General features: G+C 39.8%; 1 protein-coding gene across 1 annotated transcript in view; it reads left to right on the forward strand.

Annotated features, from left to right (window-relative positions):
* PEPD (peptidase D) overlaps window positions 1-17,844 on the forward strand; it is a 999,359-nt gene that overhangs the window by 243,269 nt on the left and 738,246 nt on the right. Inside the window, exon 7 of the mRNA XM_053701517.1 lies at window positions 8,330-8,374. Coding sequence (XP_053557492.1) covers window positions 8,330-8,374 — 45 coding nt within the window. The remainder of the gene's footprint in view (window positions 1-8,329; window positions 8,375-17,844) is intronic.

Here is a 17,844-nt window from a genome sequence, read left to right on the forward strand (position 1 = left end):
ATTCAAAAAGATAACCCTGAGAAACTATTTCTAGCGTCCAGGGATCCTGAACATCTCTTGCCCAAGCCTGAGCAAAGAGAGAGAGTCTGCCCCCCACTAGATCCGGTCCCGGATCGGGGGCTACTCCTTCATGCTGTTTTGTTAGCAGCGGCAGGCTTCTTGGCCTGCTTACCCTTGTTCCAGCCTTGCATCGGTTTCCAGGCTGGTTTGGTCTGTGAAGCATTACCCTCTTGCTTAGAGGATGCAGAATTAGAGCCCGTTCCGTTCCTGAAATTACGAAAGGAACGAAAATTAGACTTATTCTTGGCTTTGAAAGGCCTATCTTGTGGGAGGGCGTGGCCCTTTCCCCCAGTGATGTCTGAGATAATCTCTTTCAATTCTGGCCCAAAGAGAGTTTTACCCTTGAAGGGGATATTAAGCAATTTTGTCTTGGATGATACATCCGCTGACTAAGACTTTAGCCAAAGCGCTCTGCGCGCCACAATTGCAAACCCTGAATTTTTCGCCGCTAATCTAGCTATTTGCAAAGCGGCATCTAAAATAAAAGAGTTAGCCAACTTAAGTGCGTGAACTCTGTCCATAACCTCCTCATATGGAGTCTCTCTACTGAGCGACTTTTCTAGTTCCTCGAACCAGAACCACGCTGCTGTAGTGACAGGAACAATGCACGAAATGGGTTGAAGAAGGTAACCTTGCTGTACAAAAATCTTTTTAAGCAAACCCTCCAATTTTTTATCCATAGGATCTTTGAAAGCACAACTATCCTCGATAGGAATAGTAGTGCGCTTGTTTAGAGTAGAAACTGCCCCCTCGACCTTAGGGACTGTCTGCCATAAGTCCTTTCTGGGGTCGACCATAGGAAATCATTTCTTAAATATAGGAGGGGGAACAAAATGTATGCTGGGCTTCTCCCACTCCTTATTCACTATGTCCGCCACCCGCTTGGGTATAGGAAAAGCGTCGGGGTGCACCGGAACCTCTAGGAACTTGTCCATCTTGCATAATTTTTCTGGAATGACCAGGTTGTCACAATCATCCAGAGTAGATAACACCTCCTTAAGCAGTGCGCGGAGATGTTCTAATTTAAATTTAAATGTCACAACATCAGGTTCAGCCTGTTGGGAAATTTTTCCTGAATCTGACATTTCCCCATCTGACAAAACCTCCCTCATGGCCCCTTCAGATTGGTGTGAGGGTATGACAGAACAATTATCATCAGCGCCCTCCTGCTCTTCAGTGTTTAAAACAGAGCAATCACGCTTTCTCTGATATGCAGGCATTTTGGATAAAATATTTGCTATGGAGTTATCCATTACAGCCGTCAATTGTTGCATGGTAATAAGCATTGGCGCGCTAGAAGTACTAGGGGCCTCCTGCGTGGGCAAAACTGGTGTAGACACAGAAGGAGATGATGTAGAACCATGTCTACTCTCTTCATCTGATGAATCATCTTGGGCAACTTCATTATCTGTGACAGTACTGTCCTTACTTTGTTTGGACGCTTTGGCACAATTATCACATAATTTAGAAGGGGGAGACACATTGACTTTCATACATATAGAACATAGCTTATCTGAAGGCACAGACATGTTAAACAGGCTTAAACTTGTCAGTAAAACACAAAAACCGTTTTAAAACAAAACCGTTACTGTCTCTTTAAATTTTAAACAGAGCACACTTTATTACTGAATATGTGAAAAAATATGAAGGAATTGTTCAAAATTTACCAAAATTTCACCACAGTGTCTTAAAGCATTAAAAGTATTGCACACCAATTTTCAGAGCTTTAACCCTTAAAATAACGAAACCAGAGCCGGTTACAGTTTTAACCCCTTTACAGTCCCAGCTACAGCCTTTGCTGCGACTTTACCAAGCCCAGAGGGGAATACGATACCAAATGACGCCTTCTAGGAACTTTTCCAACTATCTTCAGATCCTCACACATGCATCTGCATGTCTTGCTCTCAAAAACCACTGCGCAGTAATGGCGCGAAAATGAGGCTCAGCCTACAACTGGGAAGGCCCTTCCTGACTGGAAAAGGTGTCTAACATAGTGCCTGACGTTAAAAAACGTTCCCCAAGTTTATAAGTGTGAAATACCAGCATAAACATGTATAAAATGCCCAAATAAAGCAATCGATTTTGCCCATAAAAGTGTCTACCAGTTTTATAGCCCATATTAAGCCCTTTATTCTGCTTGAGACTAAGAAAATGGCTTACCGGTCCCCATGAGGGGAAAAGACAGCCTTCCAGCATTACACAGTCTTGTTAGAAATATGGCTAGTCATACCTTAAGCAGAAAAGTCTGCTAACTGTTTCCCCCAACTGAAGTTACTTAATCCCAACAGTCCTATGTGGAAACAGCAAAGGATTTTAGTTACTGTCTGCTAAAATCATCTTCCTCTCACAAACAGAATTCTTCATCTTTTTCTGTTTCAGAGTAAATAGTACATACCAGCACTATTTTAAAATAACAAACTCTTGATAGTAGAATAAAAAACTACAACTAAACACCACATACTCTTAACCATCTCCGTGGAGATGTTGCCTGTGCAACGGCAAAGAGAATGACTGGGGTGGGCGGAGCCTAGGAGGGACTATATGGCCAGCTTTGCTGGGACTCTTTGCCATTTCCTGTTGGGGAAGAGATATTCCCACAAGTAAGAATGACGCCGTGGACCGGACACACCAATGTTGGAGAAATTACCTGTAAAATAAATCCTAACCTAAGTTACAATTAAACCTAACACTACACTATCATTAAGTTAATTAAATAAATTAGCTACCAATACCTACAATTAAATAAACTAAACTAAATTACAAAAAAAACCCCCCACTAAATTACAGAATCTAAGCCCTCTAATAAAATAAAAAAAAAACCAAAATAATAAAAGTCCCTACCCTATTCTACATTACAAAGTAATCAGCTCTTTTACCAGTCCTTAAAAGGGCTTTTTGTGGTGCATGCCCCAAAGTAATCAGCTCTTTTGCCTGTAAAAAAAAATACAACCCCCCAACATTAAAAGCCACCACCCAGATACCCGTACTCTAACCCACCCAAACCCCCCTTAAATAAACCTAACACTACCTCCCTGAAGATCTCCCTACCTTGAGTCATGTTCACCTAGCCGGGCCAAAGTCATCATCCAAGGGGCGCTGAAGAGGTCTTCCATCCGATAAAAGTCTTTATCCAGACGGCGTCTTCAATCTTCATCCATCCGGAGCAGAGCCATCTTCAAACGAGCCGACGCGGAGCCATTCTCTTGAACCGACGAATGAATATTCGTTTAAGTGACGTCATCTAAGATGGTGTCCCTCAAATTCTGATTGGCTGATAGGATTCTACCAGCCAATCGGAAGTAAGGTAGGAAAAATCTGATTGCGTGATTCAATCAGCCAATCAGATTGAGCTTGCATTTTATTGGCTGTTCCGATCAGATTTTTCCTACCTTAATTCCGATTGGCTGATAGAATCCTATCAGCCAATCTGAATTCGAGGGACGCCATATTGAATGACGTCACTTAAAGGAATATTCATTCGTCAGGTAGTCGTCGGTTGAAGAGGATGGCTCCGCTCTGGATGGATGAAGATTGAAGACGTCGCCTGGATGAAGACTTCTATCGGATGGAAGACCTCTTCAGAGCCCCTTGGATGATGACTTCGGCCCGGCTGGGTGAACACGACTCAAGGTAGGGGGGTAGTTTTAGGTTTATTTAATGGGGGGTTGGGTGGGTTAGAGTAGGGGTATGTGGGTGGTGGGTTTTAATGTTGGGGGGTGTATTTTTTTCAAAGGCAAAAGAGCTGATTACTTTGGGGCATGCCCCGCAAAATGCCCTTTTAAGGGCTGGTAAAAGAGCTGATTACTTTGTAATGTAGAATAGGGTAGGGACTTTTATTATTTTTTTTTATTATTATTTTATTAGGGGGCTTAGATTAGGTGTAATTAGTTTAAAATTCTTATAATATTTTTTTATTTTCTGTAATTTAGTGTTTGTTTTTGTTTTGTAATTTAGTTTAGTTTATTTAATTGTATTTAATTGTAGGTATTGGTAGCTAATTTATTTAATTAATTTAATGATAGTGTAGTGTTAGGTTTAAAGTGAAAGTATATTTTGGAGCATTTCAAAACAGTAATTCATTCTCTTCATCTATATAAACTTATTCCCTATATATTTTTTTTAATAAAAATATTTATTCTCCTTTTTTTAAATACATTATAATGCTTCCTTTTTCGTCTGTGCTCCTCCCATCTTCTATTTCCTTACTTTTTCAGTGTTTACGTATAGAGCGGTCCCACCCACTCTATACGTATTAGATATGCGCGTTCCCAATACAGCTTGTCTCCAATGCGCATGCGATCTTCAATCAATTTTGCAATTACTGATTGAAATCAGAAGACGTTTATGACTCGGCCACGAGCATTAGATGGGACGCATGCGCAGATCGGCCGATAGTTAGATGACATAGTGTCACGGCTGCCTAACGGCCAGGATTTCAATTGGAGAATTGCAAAACGTGATCAGGAAGTATTAGAAGTTCCGAAAAACGGGTTGTTATTATAGATTTAAATATTAGTGTTTTAAATCATGTTAAACTTCGTTTGCAAACAAATATAACAAAGTTCATGAATGAAAGTCCAAATGATTTTAAATGTTACATTTAATTGTGTTTAGTAACCATTGAAACTTTACCTTTACTTTAATTGTAACTTAGGTTAGGATTTATTTTACAGGTAATTTTGTATTTCTTTTAGCTAGGTAGTTATTAAATAGTTAATAACTATTTAATAACTATTGTACCTAGTTAAAATAAATACAAAGTTACCTGTAAAATAAATATAAATCCTAATATAGCTACAATGTAATTATTAATTACATTGTAGCTATCTTAGGGTTTATTTTGCAGGTAAGTACAGGTGGCCCTCGGTTTACGACGGTTCAATTTGCGCCGTTTCAGAATAACGCCCTTTTTTTTGCTATTGAAAAGTATTGACTGCTATTGAAAGCATTAGCACATGCATACATTAAAATAGCCAGTAGGTGGAGCTGTCCGCTTGTGTTGCAGCAACCACATGCAAAGAAAAGCAAGACAGACATGATCAATGGATCAGCTTTCAGAGGAACAAGATCTAGCAGCCACTTCCCTTGCAGAAAAATGCAAGTAAAAAACGGTTTTCTTCATTAAACTTAGTTTGATGATGATACAGTCTGCTGTGTGATTATTTTGTTTTTTTTCATTAAACTTAGATTGATGATGATACAATCTGTGTTTGTGTGATAATTTTATTAGGTGCGGTTTAGCAACTGTTTTTGTTTATTAAACTTAGTTTGATGATGATACAATCTACAGTATATTTTTAGGTTTATAATGCTGTTTACCATTTAAAGTCTTCATTTCAAAGCTTTACAAATAATGCATTAGGTGTTACTTATGTCAATTTTGAGAGGGGCCTGGAACCTAACTCCCTCACTTCCCATTGACTTACATTATAAACTGGGTTTCAATTTACAACGGTTTTGATTTACAACCATTCCTTCTGGAACCTAACCCTGGCGTAAACTGAGGGCTACCTGTATTTAGTTTTAAATAGGAATAATTTATTTAATCATAGTGTAGTGTTAGGTGTAATTGTAACTTAGGTTAGGTTTTATTTTACAGGTATATTTGTATTTATTTTAACTAGGAAGTTATTAAATAGTTAATAACTATTTAATAACTATTCTACCTAGTTAAAATAAATACAAAGTTGCCTGTAAAATAAAAATAAATCCTTAGATAGCTACAATGTAACTATTAGTTTTTATTTTACAGGTAAATTTGTCTTTATTTTTTCTAGGTAGCTATTAAATAGTTAATAACTATTTAATAGCTATTGTAACTAGTTAAAATATTTCTCCAACATAGGTGTGTCCGGTCCACGGCGTCATCCTTACTTGTGGGATATTCTCCTCCCCAACAGGAAATGGCAAAGAGCCCAGCAAAGCTGGTCACATGATCCCTCCTAGGCTCCGCCTTCCCCAGTCATTCTCTTTGCCGTTGTACAGGCAACATCTCCACGGAGATGGCTTAGAGTTTTTTAGTGTTTAACTAACAAAAACATTAACCAGGAGATAGTCGTACCTTCTTTGTGTCCGAATCCAGTTTCAAAGAAGGAACGTCTGTTGCACAATTTGGATGTTGTTCGTGCTCTAAAATTCTATTTAGATGCTACAAAGGATTTTAGACAAACATCTTCCTTGTTTGTTGTTTATTCTGGTAAAAGGAGAGGTCAAAAAGCAACTTCTACCTCTCTCTCTTTTTGGATTAAAAGCATCATCAGATTGGCTTACGAGACTGCCGGAAGGCAGCCTCCTGACAGAATCACAGCTCATTCCACTAGGGCTGTGGCTTCCACATGGGCCTTCAAGAACGAGGCTTCTGTTGATCAGATATGTAAGGCAGCGACTTGGTCTTCACTGCACACTTTTACTAAATTTTACAAGTTTGATACTTTTGCTTCTTCTGAGGCTATTTTTGGGAGAAAGGTTTTGCAAGCCGTGGTGCCTTCCATCTAGGTGACCTGATTTGCTCCCTCCCTTCATCCGTGTCCTAAAGCTTTGGTATTGGTTCCCACAAGTAAGGATGACGCCGTGGACCGGACACACCTATGTTGGAGAAAACAGAATTTATGTTTACCTGATAAATTACTTTCTCCAACGGTGTGTCCGGTCCACGGCCCGCCCTGGTTTTTTAATCAGGTCTGATAATTTATTTTCTTTAACTACAGTCACCACGGTATCATATGGTTTCTCCTATGCAAATTTTCCTCCTTTACGTCGGTCGAATGACTGGGGAAGGCGGAGCCTAGGAGGGATCATGTGACCAGCTTTGCTGGGCTCTTTGCCATTTCCTGTTGGGGAGGAGAATATCCCACAAGTAAGGATGACGCCGTGGACCGGACACACCGTTGGAGAAAGTAATTTATCAGGTAAACATAAATTCTGTTTTTTTAATTTGCCTGTAAAGTAAAAATAAATCCTAAAATAGCTACAATATAATTATTAGTAATATTGTAGCTATCGTGGGGTTTATTTTATAGGTAAGTATTTAGTTTTAAATAGGATTAATTTAGTTAATAAGAGTAATTTTTATTTAGATTTATTAAAATAATATTTAAGTTAGGGGGGGTGTTAGGGTTAGTGTTAGACTTAGGTTTAGGGGTTAATTAGTTTAATATAGATGGCGGCGGTATAGGGGGGGCAGGATAGGGGTTAATAAATTTATTATAGGTGGCGACGGTGTAGGGGGGCAGATTAGGGGTTAATAAGTTTAATATAGGTGGCGGCGGGGTCCGGGAGCGGCGGTTTAGGGGTTAAACAATTTATTTAGTTGCGGCGGGGTACAGGATCAGCAGGATAGGGGTTAATAAATTTATTATAGTTGCGTCCGGGTCCGGGAGTGGAGGTTTAGGGGTTAATAAGTTTATTCGAGTGGCGGTGGGCTCTGGGAGCGCTGGTTTAGGGGTTAATAAGTTTATTAGAGTGGCGGTGGGCTCCGGGAACGGCGGTTTAGGGGTTAACATGTTTAATATAGGTGGCGGTGGTGTAGGGGGGGGCAGATTAGGGGTGTTAAGACTCAGGGTACATGTTAGGGTGTTAGGTGCAGACATCTCCCATAGGAATCAATGGGATGTTGGGCAGCAGCGAACATGAACTTTCGCTATGGTCAGACTCCCATTGATTCCTATGGGATCCACCACCTCCAGGGCGGCAGATTGAAAACCAGGTACGCTGGGCCGGAAAAGTGCCGAGCGTACCTGCTAGTCATTTGATAACTAGCAAAAGTAGTCAGATTGTGCCGAACTTGCGTTTGCATCTGGAGTGACGTAAGAATCGATCTGTGTCGGACTGAGTCTGGCGGATCATAGCTTACGTCACAAAATTCTACTTTTGCTGGTGTGTAGGGCTTGATAACTTAGGCAAATCAGCCTCGCCACAAATACGCTGCGGAATTCCAGCGTATTTGAGGTTGACGGCTTGATAACTAGAGGCCATTGACTTAGTTTTATAAATTATCCCTGTATTTCTTCAATGGATTATTTTTTGGTCAGCTTCAATCTTTGAAACAAAAAGGCCTGTTTTTACGACCTATTTAAGCCCAGGTAATAAAATCAGATTGACTTTATCTCATCCATAATGAAGCAGAAAGATCTGTCCTGGTCCATTTGCGGTCCTAGGCATTGAAATGTTTATAATTTAGAGGAAAAATTATTAGTAAATCTGATAGACTCTATGTTCAAAATGATATGTTAAAATACTAATCCTTGCATTGTTTTTGTTTGTGATTTAGATTCAATGTGAACAACACCATTCTGCATCCAGAAATTGTTGAATGGTAAGTACAGACCTGAGAATGTAGATACATGGCTTTTCAACTGCTTTGCATCATCTTCTATAATATGCTGCCAAATCTGCTCACTAGCAATGTGATCTCTTCCTTTACCTTTTCTCCTTTTCATTGTCATATAAAACAAATCTTATCAAAGTAACATACAAGCAAATGCAAAAAGAATATGCTTTAAATAGATGGTAAACTCAAATTTTTACTTTCATGATTCAGATAGAGCATGCAATTTTAAGCAACTTTCTAATTTATTCCTATTATCAATTTTTCTTTGTTCTCTTTGTATCTTTATTTCAAAAAACAGGAATGAAAGCTTTGGAGATGGCCTTTTTTTGGTTTAGGGGCTTGTTGATTGGATGCTACATTTAGCCATCCAATCAGCAAGCACAAACAAGGTTCTCAACCTAAAATGGGCTGGCTCCAAAGCTTTTATTTCTCCTTTTTTAAATTGATAATAGGAGTAAATTAGAAAGTTGCTTAAAATTGCATGCTCTACCTGAATCATCAAATTACACGCATTGTGTGGTGCTTGAGCGCAATATTTATTAGCGCCAAAAAAGAGCTACCTGAAGTAAACTATTAGGGCTTAACTAAAATTATAACAAAACACATGCAAAACATATAAAAGTATACCACACATATGTATGTACAGTATGTATAGTGTGTGTGTGTGTGTGTGTGTGTGTGTGTGTGTGTATATATATATATATATATATATATATATATATATATATATATATATATATATATATATATATATATATATATATATATATATATATATATATAACCAGTACACAGCAGTTTAGCACTCACGATACAATCCTTTTGACCGGGGTGCTCAGCAACATATTGCATAGACCTCCAACAAAAGCAGGCACTCACCGGGTTTGAAGTGGCAAAAAACTTTATTCCAAACTTTATTCCCCCGTGAGTGTCTGCTTTTGTTGGATATATATATATATATTTATTTCATGTAATTGGCAAGAGTCCATGAGCTAGTGACGTATGGGATATACATTCCTACCAGGAGGGGACAACGTTTCCCAAACATCAAAATGCCTATAAATACACCTCCCACCTCACTCATTCCTTAGTTTTACAAACGTTGCCTTTGTTGGAGGATGGTAAAGCAAGCCGTGCTTGATTCCTTCTGTGAAAGGCGCTTCTAAGCATTTTGAAGCCCAATTCCTCTCAAAGTACAGTGATTGTCTGTCTGAGGGATGTGAAGGGAGTATTGCCTGATGATGCCATGTTTTCACCTATGGGAAATCTATTCTAAGGCTCTCTGTAAATTCGGTCATGGGGATTCATCTGCCACCTCCCTTTACAGATCGACATTATACTCCTCTACCATTTCCTCTGCTGATATGTTTCAGTACTGGTTTGGCTGTCTGCTATATGTGTATTAGTGTCTTCAGAAATGTATATATCATTTTTTAAGACACTCTCAGCTATGTTTGGCACTTATATTTTAAAGTTTTCATGAGTCAGGTCTATGTTTATTTCCCTTTGCAATCTAACAGATTCGGCATGAAAATTATGTTTTTTGGAGAAATTTAGTAATTTTTTTCTTACCTGGGGTTCCAGCTAGTTGTAACTTAGGACTTGTTTTTTCAAATTTTCGCGGGCAAGTTAGACTCGCGATGACGCAAAATGCTTCTATTTATTGCATCATTCTTGGTGCGAATATTTTTGGTGCAGAGGTTGCGCGTTTGTTGTGACGCGAGTCACGTCATTTCTTGCATCTTTGTTGACGCAAATTTTTTTGGCACAAAGTCGCGCCTGTTATGACGCGAGTTGTCATTTCTTGTTAGCTTTAGTGCCAAAAGTTTTTTTCTCTGCATTTGCGTCATCTTTGTTAGCGTCATTGTTGGCGCCAAAAATTTGTTATATTATTTTTTCATAAGCATTTTTCCCATTCCTGAAACTGCTATTTTGAGGAAATGTAATATTTTGTTTAAATGTTTTTTTTTTCTTTTTTTGTTACATTTAGCAAGATGTCTCAAACTGATCCTGCCTCTGATGTTACTTTTGGAACCAAGTTGCCTGAAACCAAAGCTAAGTGTGTATGTTGTAAATTAGCTGATCTTACTTCTTCAGCTCAAATATGTGGCCCTTGTTATGAGAAATTATTACATGCTGATATTGTTTCTATAAGTACAAATACATCTACTGTTAAACCTTCACAGTCTAATGTACATGATATTCCTGTAGATATAAAAGATTATATTGCTAGAGCCATAGAGAAGGCTATGACTGCTATTCCGCCTTCAAATAATCGTAAAAGGTCTCTCCTAACTTTTCATGAATCTGATAAAGTTTGTATTGATCAACAGCATACTGAAGTATTTTCTGCTGATGAGGATTTCTCTGGCTCAGAGGATCCGACTTCAGACACTGAAATTGATAAATCAACCTTTCTTTTTAAGATTGAATATATTCGTTCTTTGTTAAAGGAAGTATTGTTTGCTTTAGGTATTGAGGAAACTAGTCCTCTTGATAACAAAAAAAGCAAACATTTGAATTCTGTTTTTAAGACTTCTGAAGTTTTTCCTATTACAGACGCTATCTCTAATATAATTACTAAGGAATGGTCTAAGCCTGGTACTTCTTTTTATCCTTCTAGGTTTAAAAAATTGTATTCTTTACCTGTGTCCAATTTAGAGCTTTGGGAGAAAGTCGCTAAGGTTGATGGCGCTATTTCTATTCTTGCCAAACGTACTACTATTCCTGTAGAAGATAACACTTCTTTTAAGGATCCCTTAGATAGGAAAATTGAATCTTATCTTAGGAAGGCATATTTACATACTGGCTATATTCTTAGACCTGCTATTTCTATGGCTGATGATGCTGCTGCTTCAACTTTTTGGTTAGACAGTCTAGCATAGCAGTTATCAGATCCTGAATTGTCTAGCATTGTTCTTTTACATCAACATGCTAATCATTTCATTTGTGATGCTATATTTGATATTATTAAGATTGATATCAAATCTATACTGTTAGCTATTCTATCTGGAAGAGCTTTATGGCTTAAATCATGGAATGCTGATATGGTGCCTAAATCTAGATTACCATCTCTATCTTTCAGGGTAATAATTTATTTGGTTCTCAATTTGATTCTATTATCTCCACTGTCACTGGGGGTAAGGGTTTTTTTCTGGCCCAAGATAAGAAATCTAAGGGTAAATTCAAAGCTCCCAATCGTTTTCGTTCCTTTCGTCAGATTAAAGAACAAGAAAACACTCCTTCCCCTAAGGCCTCTGGTTCCAATTGGAGACCATCTACTAATTGGAATAAATCCAAGCCTTATAAGAAACCAATTACAGCCCCTAAGACTACATGAAGGTGCGGCCCTCAAACCATTTCAACTGGTGGGGGGCAGATTGAAATTATTTCAAGACATTTGGGCAGATTCTGTCTAAAATCATTGGATTCAGGATATTGTTTCTCAGGGGTATCGAATAGATTTCAGAATAAGACCTCCCATGGGAAGATTCTTTCTTTCCCATGTTTCAACAAACCCTCTGAAGGCTCAGGCTTTTCTGAAGTGTGTTTCAGATCTAGAGCTTTCAGGGGTGATTGTTCCAGTTCCTCAACAGGAACAGGGTTTGGGTTTTTATTCAAATCTGTTCATTGTCCCAAAGAAGGAAGATTCATTCAGACCAATTCTGGATCTGAAAACTCTAAATCGTTTTGTAAGAGTCCCAACTTTCAAGATGGTGACTATAAGGACTATTCTGCCTTTTGTTCAGCAAGGTCATTTCATGTCCACAATAGACTTACAGGACACTTATCTTCACATTCCGAATCATCCAGACCACTATCGTTTTCTGAGATTCTCCTTTCTAGACAAGCATTACCAATTTGTTGCTCTTCTGTTTGTCCTAGCGACAGCTCCGAGAATCTTTTCAAAGGTTCTCAGTGCCCTTTTATCTGTAATAAGTAATTGCAGTGTTTCTTTATTTGGACGATATCTTGGTACTAGCTCAATCTTTTCATTTAGCAGAATCTCACACGAGACAACTTTTGTGGTTTCTTCAAAGACTTGGTTGGAGGATCAATTTACAAAAGAGTTTCTTGATTCCTCAGACAAAGGTCACCTTTTTAGGTTTCCAGATAGATTCAGTGTCCATGACTCTTTCTGTGACAGAAAAGAGACAAATGAAGTTGGTTTTAACTTCTCTAAACCTTCAGTCTCTATCATTCCCTTCAGTGGCTATGTGCATGGAATTTTTAGGTCTCATGACTGCAGCATCGGAAACGATCCCCTTTGCTCGTTTTCATATGAGACCTCTACAGCTTTGCATGTTGCACCAATGGTGCAGGGAATATACTTAGATATTACAGTTGATATACTTAAATCCCAACATTCAACACTCTCTGACTTGATTGATAAACCATCACCTTATTGTTCAAGGGACCTCCTTTGTTCGTCCTTCCTGGACTGTGATCACAACAGATGCAAGTCTTTCGGGTTGGGGAGCTGTCTGGGGGTCTCTGACAGCACAAGGGGTATGGGAACCTCAGGAGGCGAGGTTACCAATCATTATTTCAGAACGTGCTATTTTCAGAGCTCTTCAGGCTTGGCCTCTATTGAAGAGAGAACTTTATATTCGATTTCAAACGGACAATGTCACTACAGTGGGGAGTCGCAGTCCATCAGCAATGAAAGAAGTATCTCTAATACTTTTTTGGGCAGAATCCAACTCTTGTCAAATTTCTGCAATTCATACCCCAGGAGTAGACAATTGGGAAACTGATTATCTCAGTCGTCAGACTTTACATCCGGGGGAGTGGTCTCTCCATCCAGATGTGTTTTTTCAATTGCTACAGATGTGGGGTCCTCCAGAAATAAATCTGATGGCCTTGTGTCTGAACAACAACTTCTTACATTTCTCCAACATAGGTGTGTCCGGTCCACGGCGTCATCCTTACTTGTGGGATATTCTCTTCCCCAACAGGAAATGGCAAAGAGCCCAGCAAAGCTGGTCACATGATCCCTCCTAGGCTCCGCCTTCCCCAGTCATTCTCTTTGCCGTTGTACAGGCAACATCTCCACGGAGATGGCTTAGAGTTTTTTGGTGTTTAAATGTAGTTTTTATTCTTCAATCAAGAGTTTGTTATTTTAAAATAGTGCTGGTATGTACTATTTACTCTGAAACAGGAATGAGATGAAGATTTCTGTTTGTAAGAGGAAAATGATTTTAGCAACCGTTACTAAAATCGATGGCTGTTTCCACACAGGACTGTTGAGAGGAATTAACTTCAGTTGGGGGAAGCAGTGAGCAGACTTTTGCTGCTTGAGGTATGACACATTTCTAACAAGACTCGGTAATGCTGGAAGCTGTCATTTTCCCTATGGGAACCGGTAAGCCATTTTCTTTGTTTAAGTAAAAGAATAAAGGGCTTCATTAGGGCTTAAAAAACTGGTAGACATTTTTCTGGGCTAAAACGATTACTTTACTAAGTATATTTGGCAGATTATTACTTTTAATAGTTGTTAAATCTTGGGGATTGTTTTAATAAAAACGGCAGGCACTGTATTGGACACCTTTTTCACTGGGGGCCCTTTCTAGTCATAGACAGAGCCTCATTTTCGCGCCTCTAATGCGCAGTTGTTTTTGGAAAGCATGGCATGCAGATGCATGTGTGAGGAGCTAAGAACCACTGAAAAAGCTTATAGAAGGCATCATTTGGTATCGTATTCCCCTCTGGGCTTGGTTGGGTCTCAGCAAAGCAGATACCTGGGACTGTATAGGGGTTAAATGTAAAAACGGCTCCGGTTCCGTTATTTTAAGGGTTAAAGCTTTCAAATTTGGTGTGCAATACTTTTAAGGCTTTAAGTTACTGTGGTGAAATTTTGGTGAAATTTGAACAATTCCTTCATACTTTTTCACATATTCAGTAATAAAGTGTGTTCAGTTTAAAATTTAAAGGGACAGTAACGGTTTTATTGTAAAACGTTTTTTGTGCTTTGTTAACAAGTTTAAGCCTGTTTAACATGTCTGAACCATCAGATAACGATGTTCTATATGTATGAAAGCCAATGTGTCTCCCCTTTTAAATATATGTGATATATTTGTGTCATAATGTCCAAACAAAGTAGGGATAATAATGCCATAGATATGATATTGCCCAAGATGATTCCTCTAATGAGGGGAGTAAGCATGGTACTGCATCATCCCCTTCTGTGTCTACACCAGTTTTGCCCACACAAGAGGCCCCTAGTACATCTAGTGCGCCAATACTTATTACCATACAACAATTAATGGCTGTAATGGATAATTCTATTGCATGCATTTTTTTTCCAAAATGCCTACTTATCAGAAAGCGTGATTGCTCTGTTTTAAACACTGAGGAGCAAGAGGACGCTGATGATATCTTTTCTGACATACCCTCACACCTATCTGAAGGGGCCAGGAGGGAGGTTTTGTCTGAGGGAGAAATTTCAGATTCAGGGAAAATTTCTCAACAAGCAGAACCTGATATTGTAACTTTTAAATTTAAATTTCAACATCTCCACGCACTACTTAAGGAGGTATTATCTACTCTGGATGATTGTGACAATTTGGTCATTCCAGAGAAATTAGGTAAGATGGACAAGTTCCTAGAGGTTCCGGTGCCCCCCGATGTTTTTCCTATACCCAAGCGGGTGGCGGACATAGTAAATAAGGAGTGGGAAAGGCCCGGCATACCCTTTGTCCTCCCCCTATATTTAAGAAATTAGTTTCCTATAGTCGACCCCAGAAAGGACTTATAGCATACAGTCCCCAAGGTCGAGGGGGCGGTTTCTACTCTAAACAAACGCACTTCTATTCCTATAGAAGATAGTTGAGCTTTCAAGATCCTATGGATTAAAGGTTAGAGGGTTTGCTTAAAAAGATGTTTGTTCAGCAAGGTTACCTTCCACAACCAATTTCATGCATTGTTCCTGTCACTACAGCTGCGTGTTTCTGGTTCGAAGAACTAGAAAAGTCGCTTAATAAAGAATCTTCGTACGAGGAGGTTTTGGACAGAGTTCAAGCTCTTAAATTGGCTAACTCTTTTTTATTTTAGATGCCGCTTTGCAATTAGCTAGATTAGCGGCGAATAATTCAGGGTTTGCTATCGTGGCGCGCAGAGCGCTTTTGCTTAACATCCCTTTCAAGGGTAAAACACTGTTTGGCCCTGACTTGAAAGAGATTATTTCAGACATCACTGGGGGAAAGGGCCACGCCCTCCCACAGAATAGGTCTTTTAAGGCTAAAAATAGGCCAAATTTTCGTCCCTTTCGCAGAAACGGACCAGCCTCACATTCTACACCCTCTAAGCAAGAGGGTAATACTTCTCAAACCAAGCCAGCCTGGAGGCCGATGCAAGGCTGGAACAAGGGTAAGCAGGCCAAGTCACCTGCCACTGCTACCAAAACAGCATGAAGTGTTGGCCCCCAATCTGGGAAGGATCTGGTGGGGGGCAGACTTTCTCTCTTTGCTCAGGTTGGGGCAAGAGATGTTCAGGATCCTTGGGCGCTAGAAATAGTTTCTCAAGGTTATCTCCTGGAATTCAGGGAACTACTCCCAAGGGGAAGGTTCCACGGGTCTCAATTATCTTCGAACAGGCATTCTTACACTGTGTAGAAGACCTGTTAAGCATGGGAGTGATTCATCCTGTTCCATTAGGAGAACAAGGGATGGGTTTTTACTCCAACCTGTTCATAATTCCCAAATAAGAGGGAACATTCAGACCTATTTTAGATCTCAAGATTCTAAACAAGTTTCTAAGGGTTTCATCATTCAAAATGGAAACCATTCGAACGATCCTTTCTACCATCCAGGAAGGTCAATTCATGACCATGGTGGACTTAAAGGATGCGTACCTACGTATTCCTATCCACAAGGAACATTTTCGGTTCCTAAGGTTCGCCTTTCTGGACAAGCATTACCTGTGGCACTTCCATTCGGATTAGCCACTGCTCCAAGGATTTTCACAAGGGTACTAGGGTCCCTTCTAGCGGTGCTAAGACCAAGGGGCATTGCAGTAGTACCTTACTTGGACGACATCCTGATTCAGGTGTCGTCTCTGTCAAAAGCAAGGGCTCATACGGACATTGTCCTAGCCTTTCTCAGATCTCACAGGTGGAAAGTGAACATAGAAAAAAGTTCTCTGTCCCCGTCAACAAGAGTTCCCTTCTTGGGAACAATAATAGTTTCCTTAGAAATGAAGGTTTTTCTGACAGAGGCCAGAAAATCAAAACTTCTAAGCTCTTGTCAGGTACTTCATTCTGTTCTTATTCCTTCCATAGCGCAGTCCATGGAAGTAATAGGGTTGATGGTTGCGGCAATGGACATAGTTCATTTTGCACGAATTCATCTAAGACCATTGCACCTGGGCATGCTCAGACAGTGGAATGGGGATTATACAGTCTTGTCTCCGACGATACAAGTAGATCAAATAACCAGAGATTCACTCCGTTGGTGGCTGACCCTGGACAACCTGTCACAGGGAATGAGCTTCCGCAGACCAGAATAGGTCATTGTCACGACCGACGCCAGTCTGGTGGGCTGGGGCGCGGTCTGGGTACCCCTGAAAACTCAGGGTCTATGGTTTCGGGAAGACTCTCTTCTCCCGATAAACATAATGGAACTGAGAGCGATATTCAATGCTCTCAAGGCTTGGCCTAGACTAGCAAAGGCCAAATTCATAAGGTTTCAATCAGTCATCATGACGACTGTTACATATATCAACCATCAGGGGGTAACAAGGAGTTCCCTGGCGATGGAGGAGCATCCGGGGGAGTGGGTACTCCATCTGGAAATCTTTGCCCAAATAACTCAATTATGGGGCATTCCAGACTTGGTTCTGATGGCCTCTCGTCAGAACTTCATGGTCCCTTGTTACGGGTCCAAATCCAGGGATCCCAAGGCGACTCTATTGGATACAATAGTAGCACCTTGGATCTTCAACCTAGCTTATGTATTCCCACCGTTTCCTCTCATTCCCAGGCTGGTAGCCAGGATCAATCTGGAGAGGGCTTCGGTGACCTTGATAGTTCCTGTGTGGCCACGCAGGACTTGGTATGCAGACCTGGTGAATGTGTCATCGGCTCCACCATGGAAGCTACCTTTGAGACAGGACCTTCTTATTCAGGGTCCATTTGAACATCCGAATCTGGTTTTCCTCCAACTGACTGCTTGGAGTTTGAACGCTTGATTTTATCAAAGCGTGGGTTTTCAGATTCTGTAGTAGATACTCTTATTCAGGCTAGAAAGTCTGTAACTAGAAAAATTTACCATAATATATGGAAAAAATATATCTGTTGGTGTGAATCTAAAGGATTCCCATGGAACAAGATAAAAATTCCTAAGATTCTTTCCTTTCTACAAGAAGGTTTGGAGAAAGGATTTTCTGCGAGTTCTCTGAAGGGACAGATCTCTGCTTTATCTGTTTTACTTCACAAAAGGCTGGCAGCTGTGCCAGAC

Source organism: Bombina bombina, chromosome 1 (assembly GCF_027579735.1).
Source record: "Bombina bombina isolate aBomBom1 chromosome 1, aBomBom1.pri, whole genome shotgun sequence".
Taxonomy (NCBI): Eukaryota; Metazoa; Chordata; class Amphibia; order Anura; family Bombinatoridae; genus Bombina; species Bombina bombina.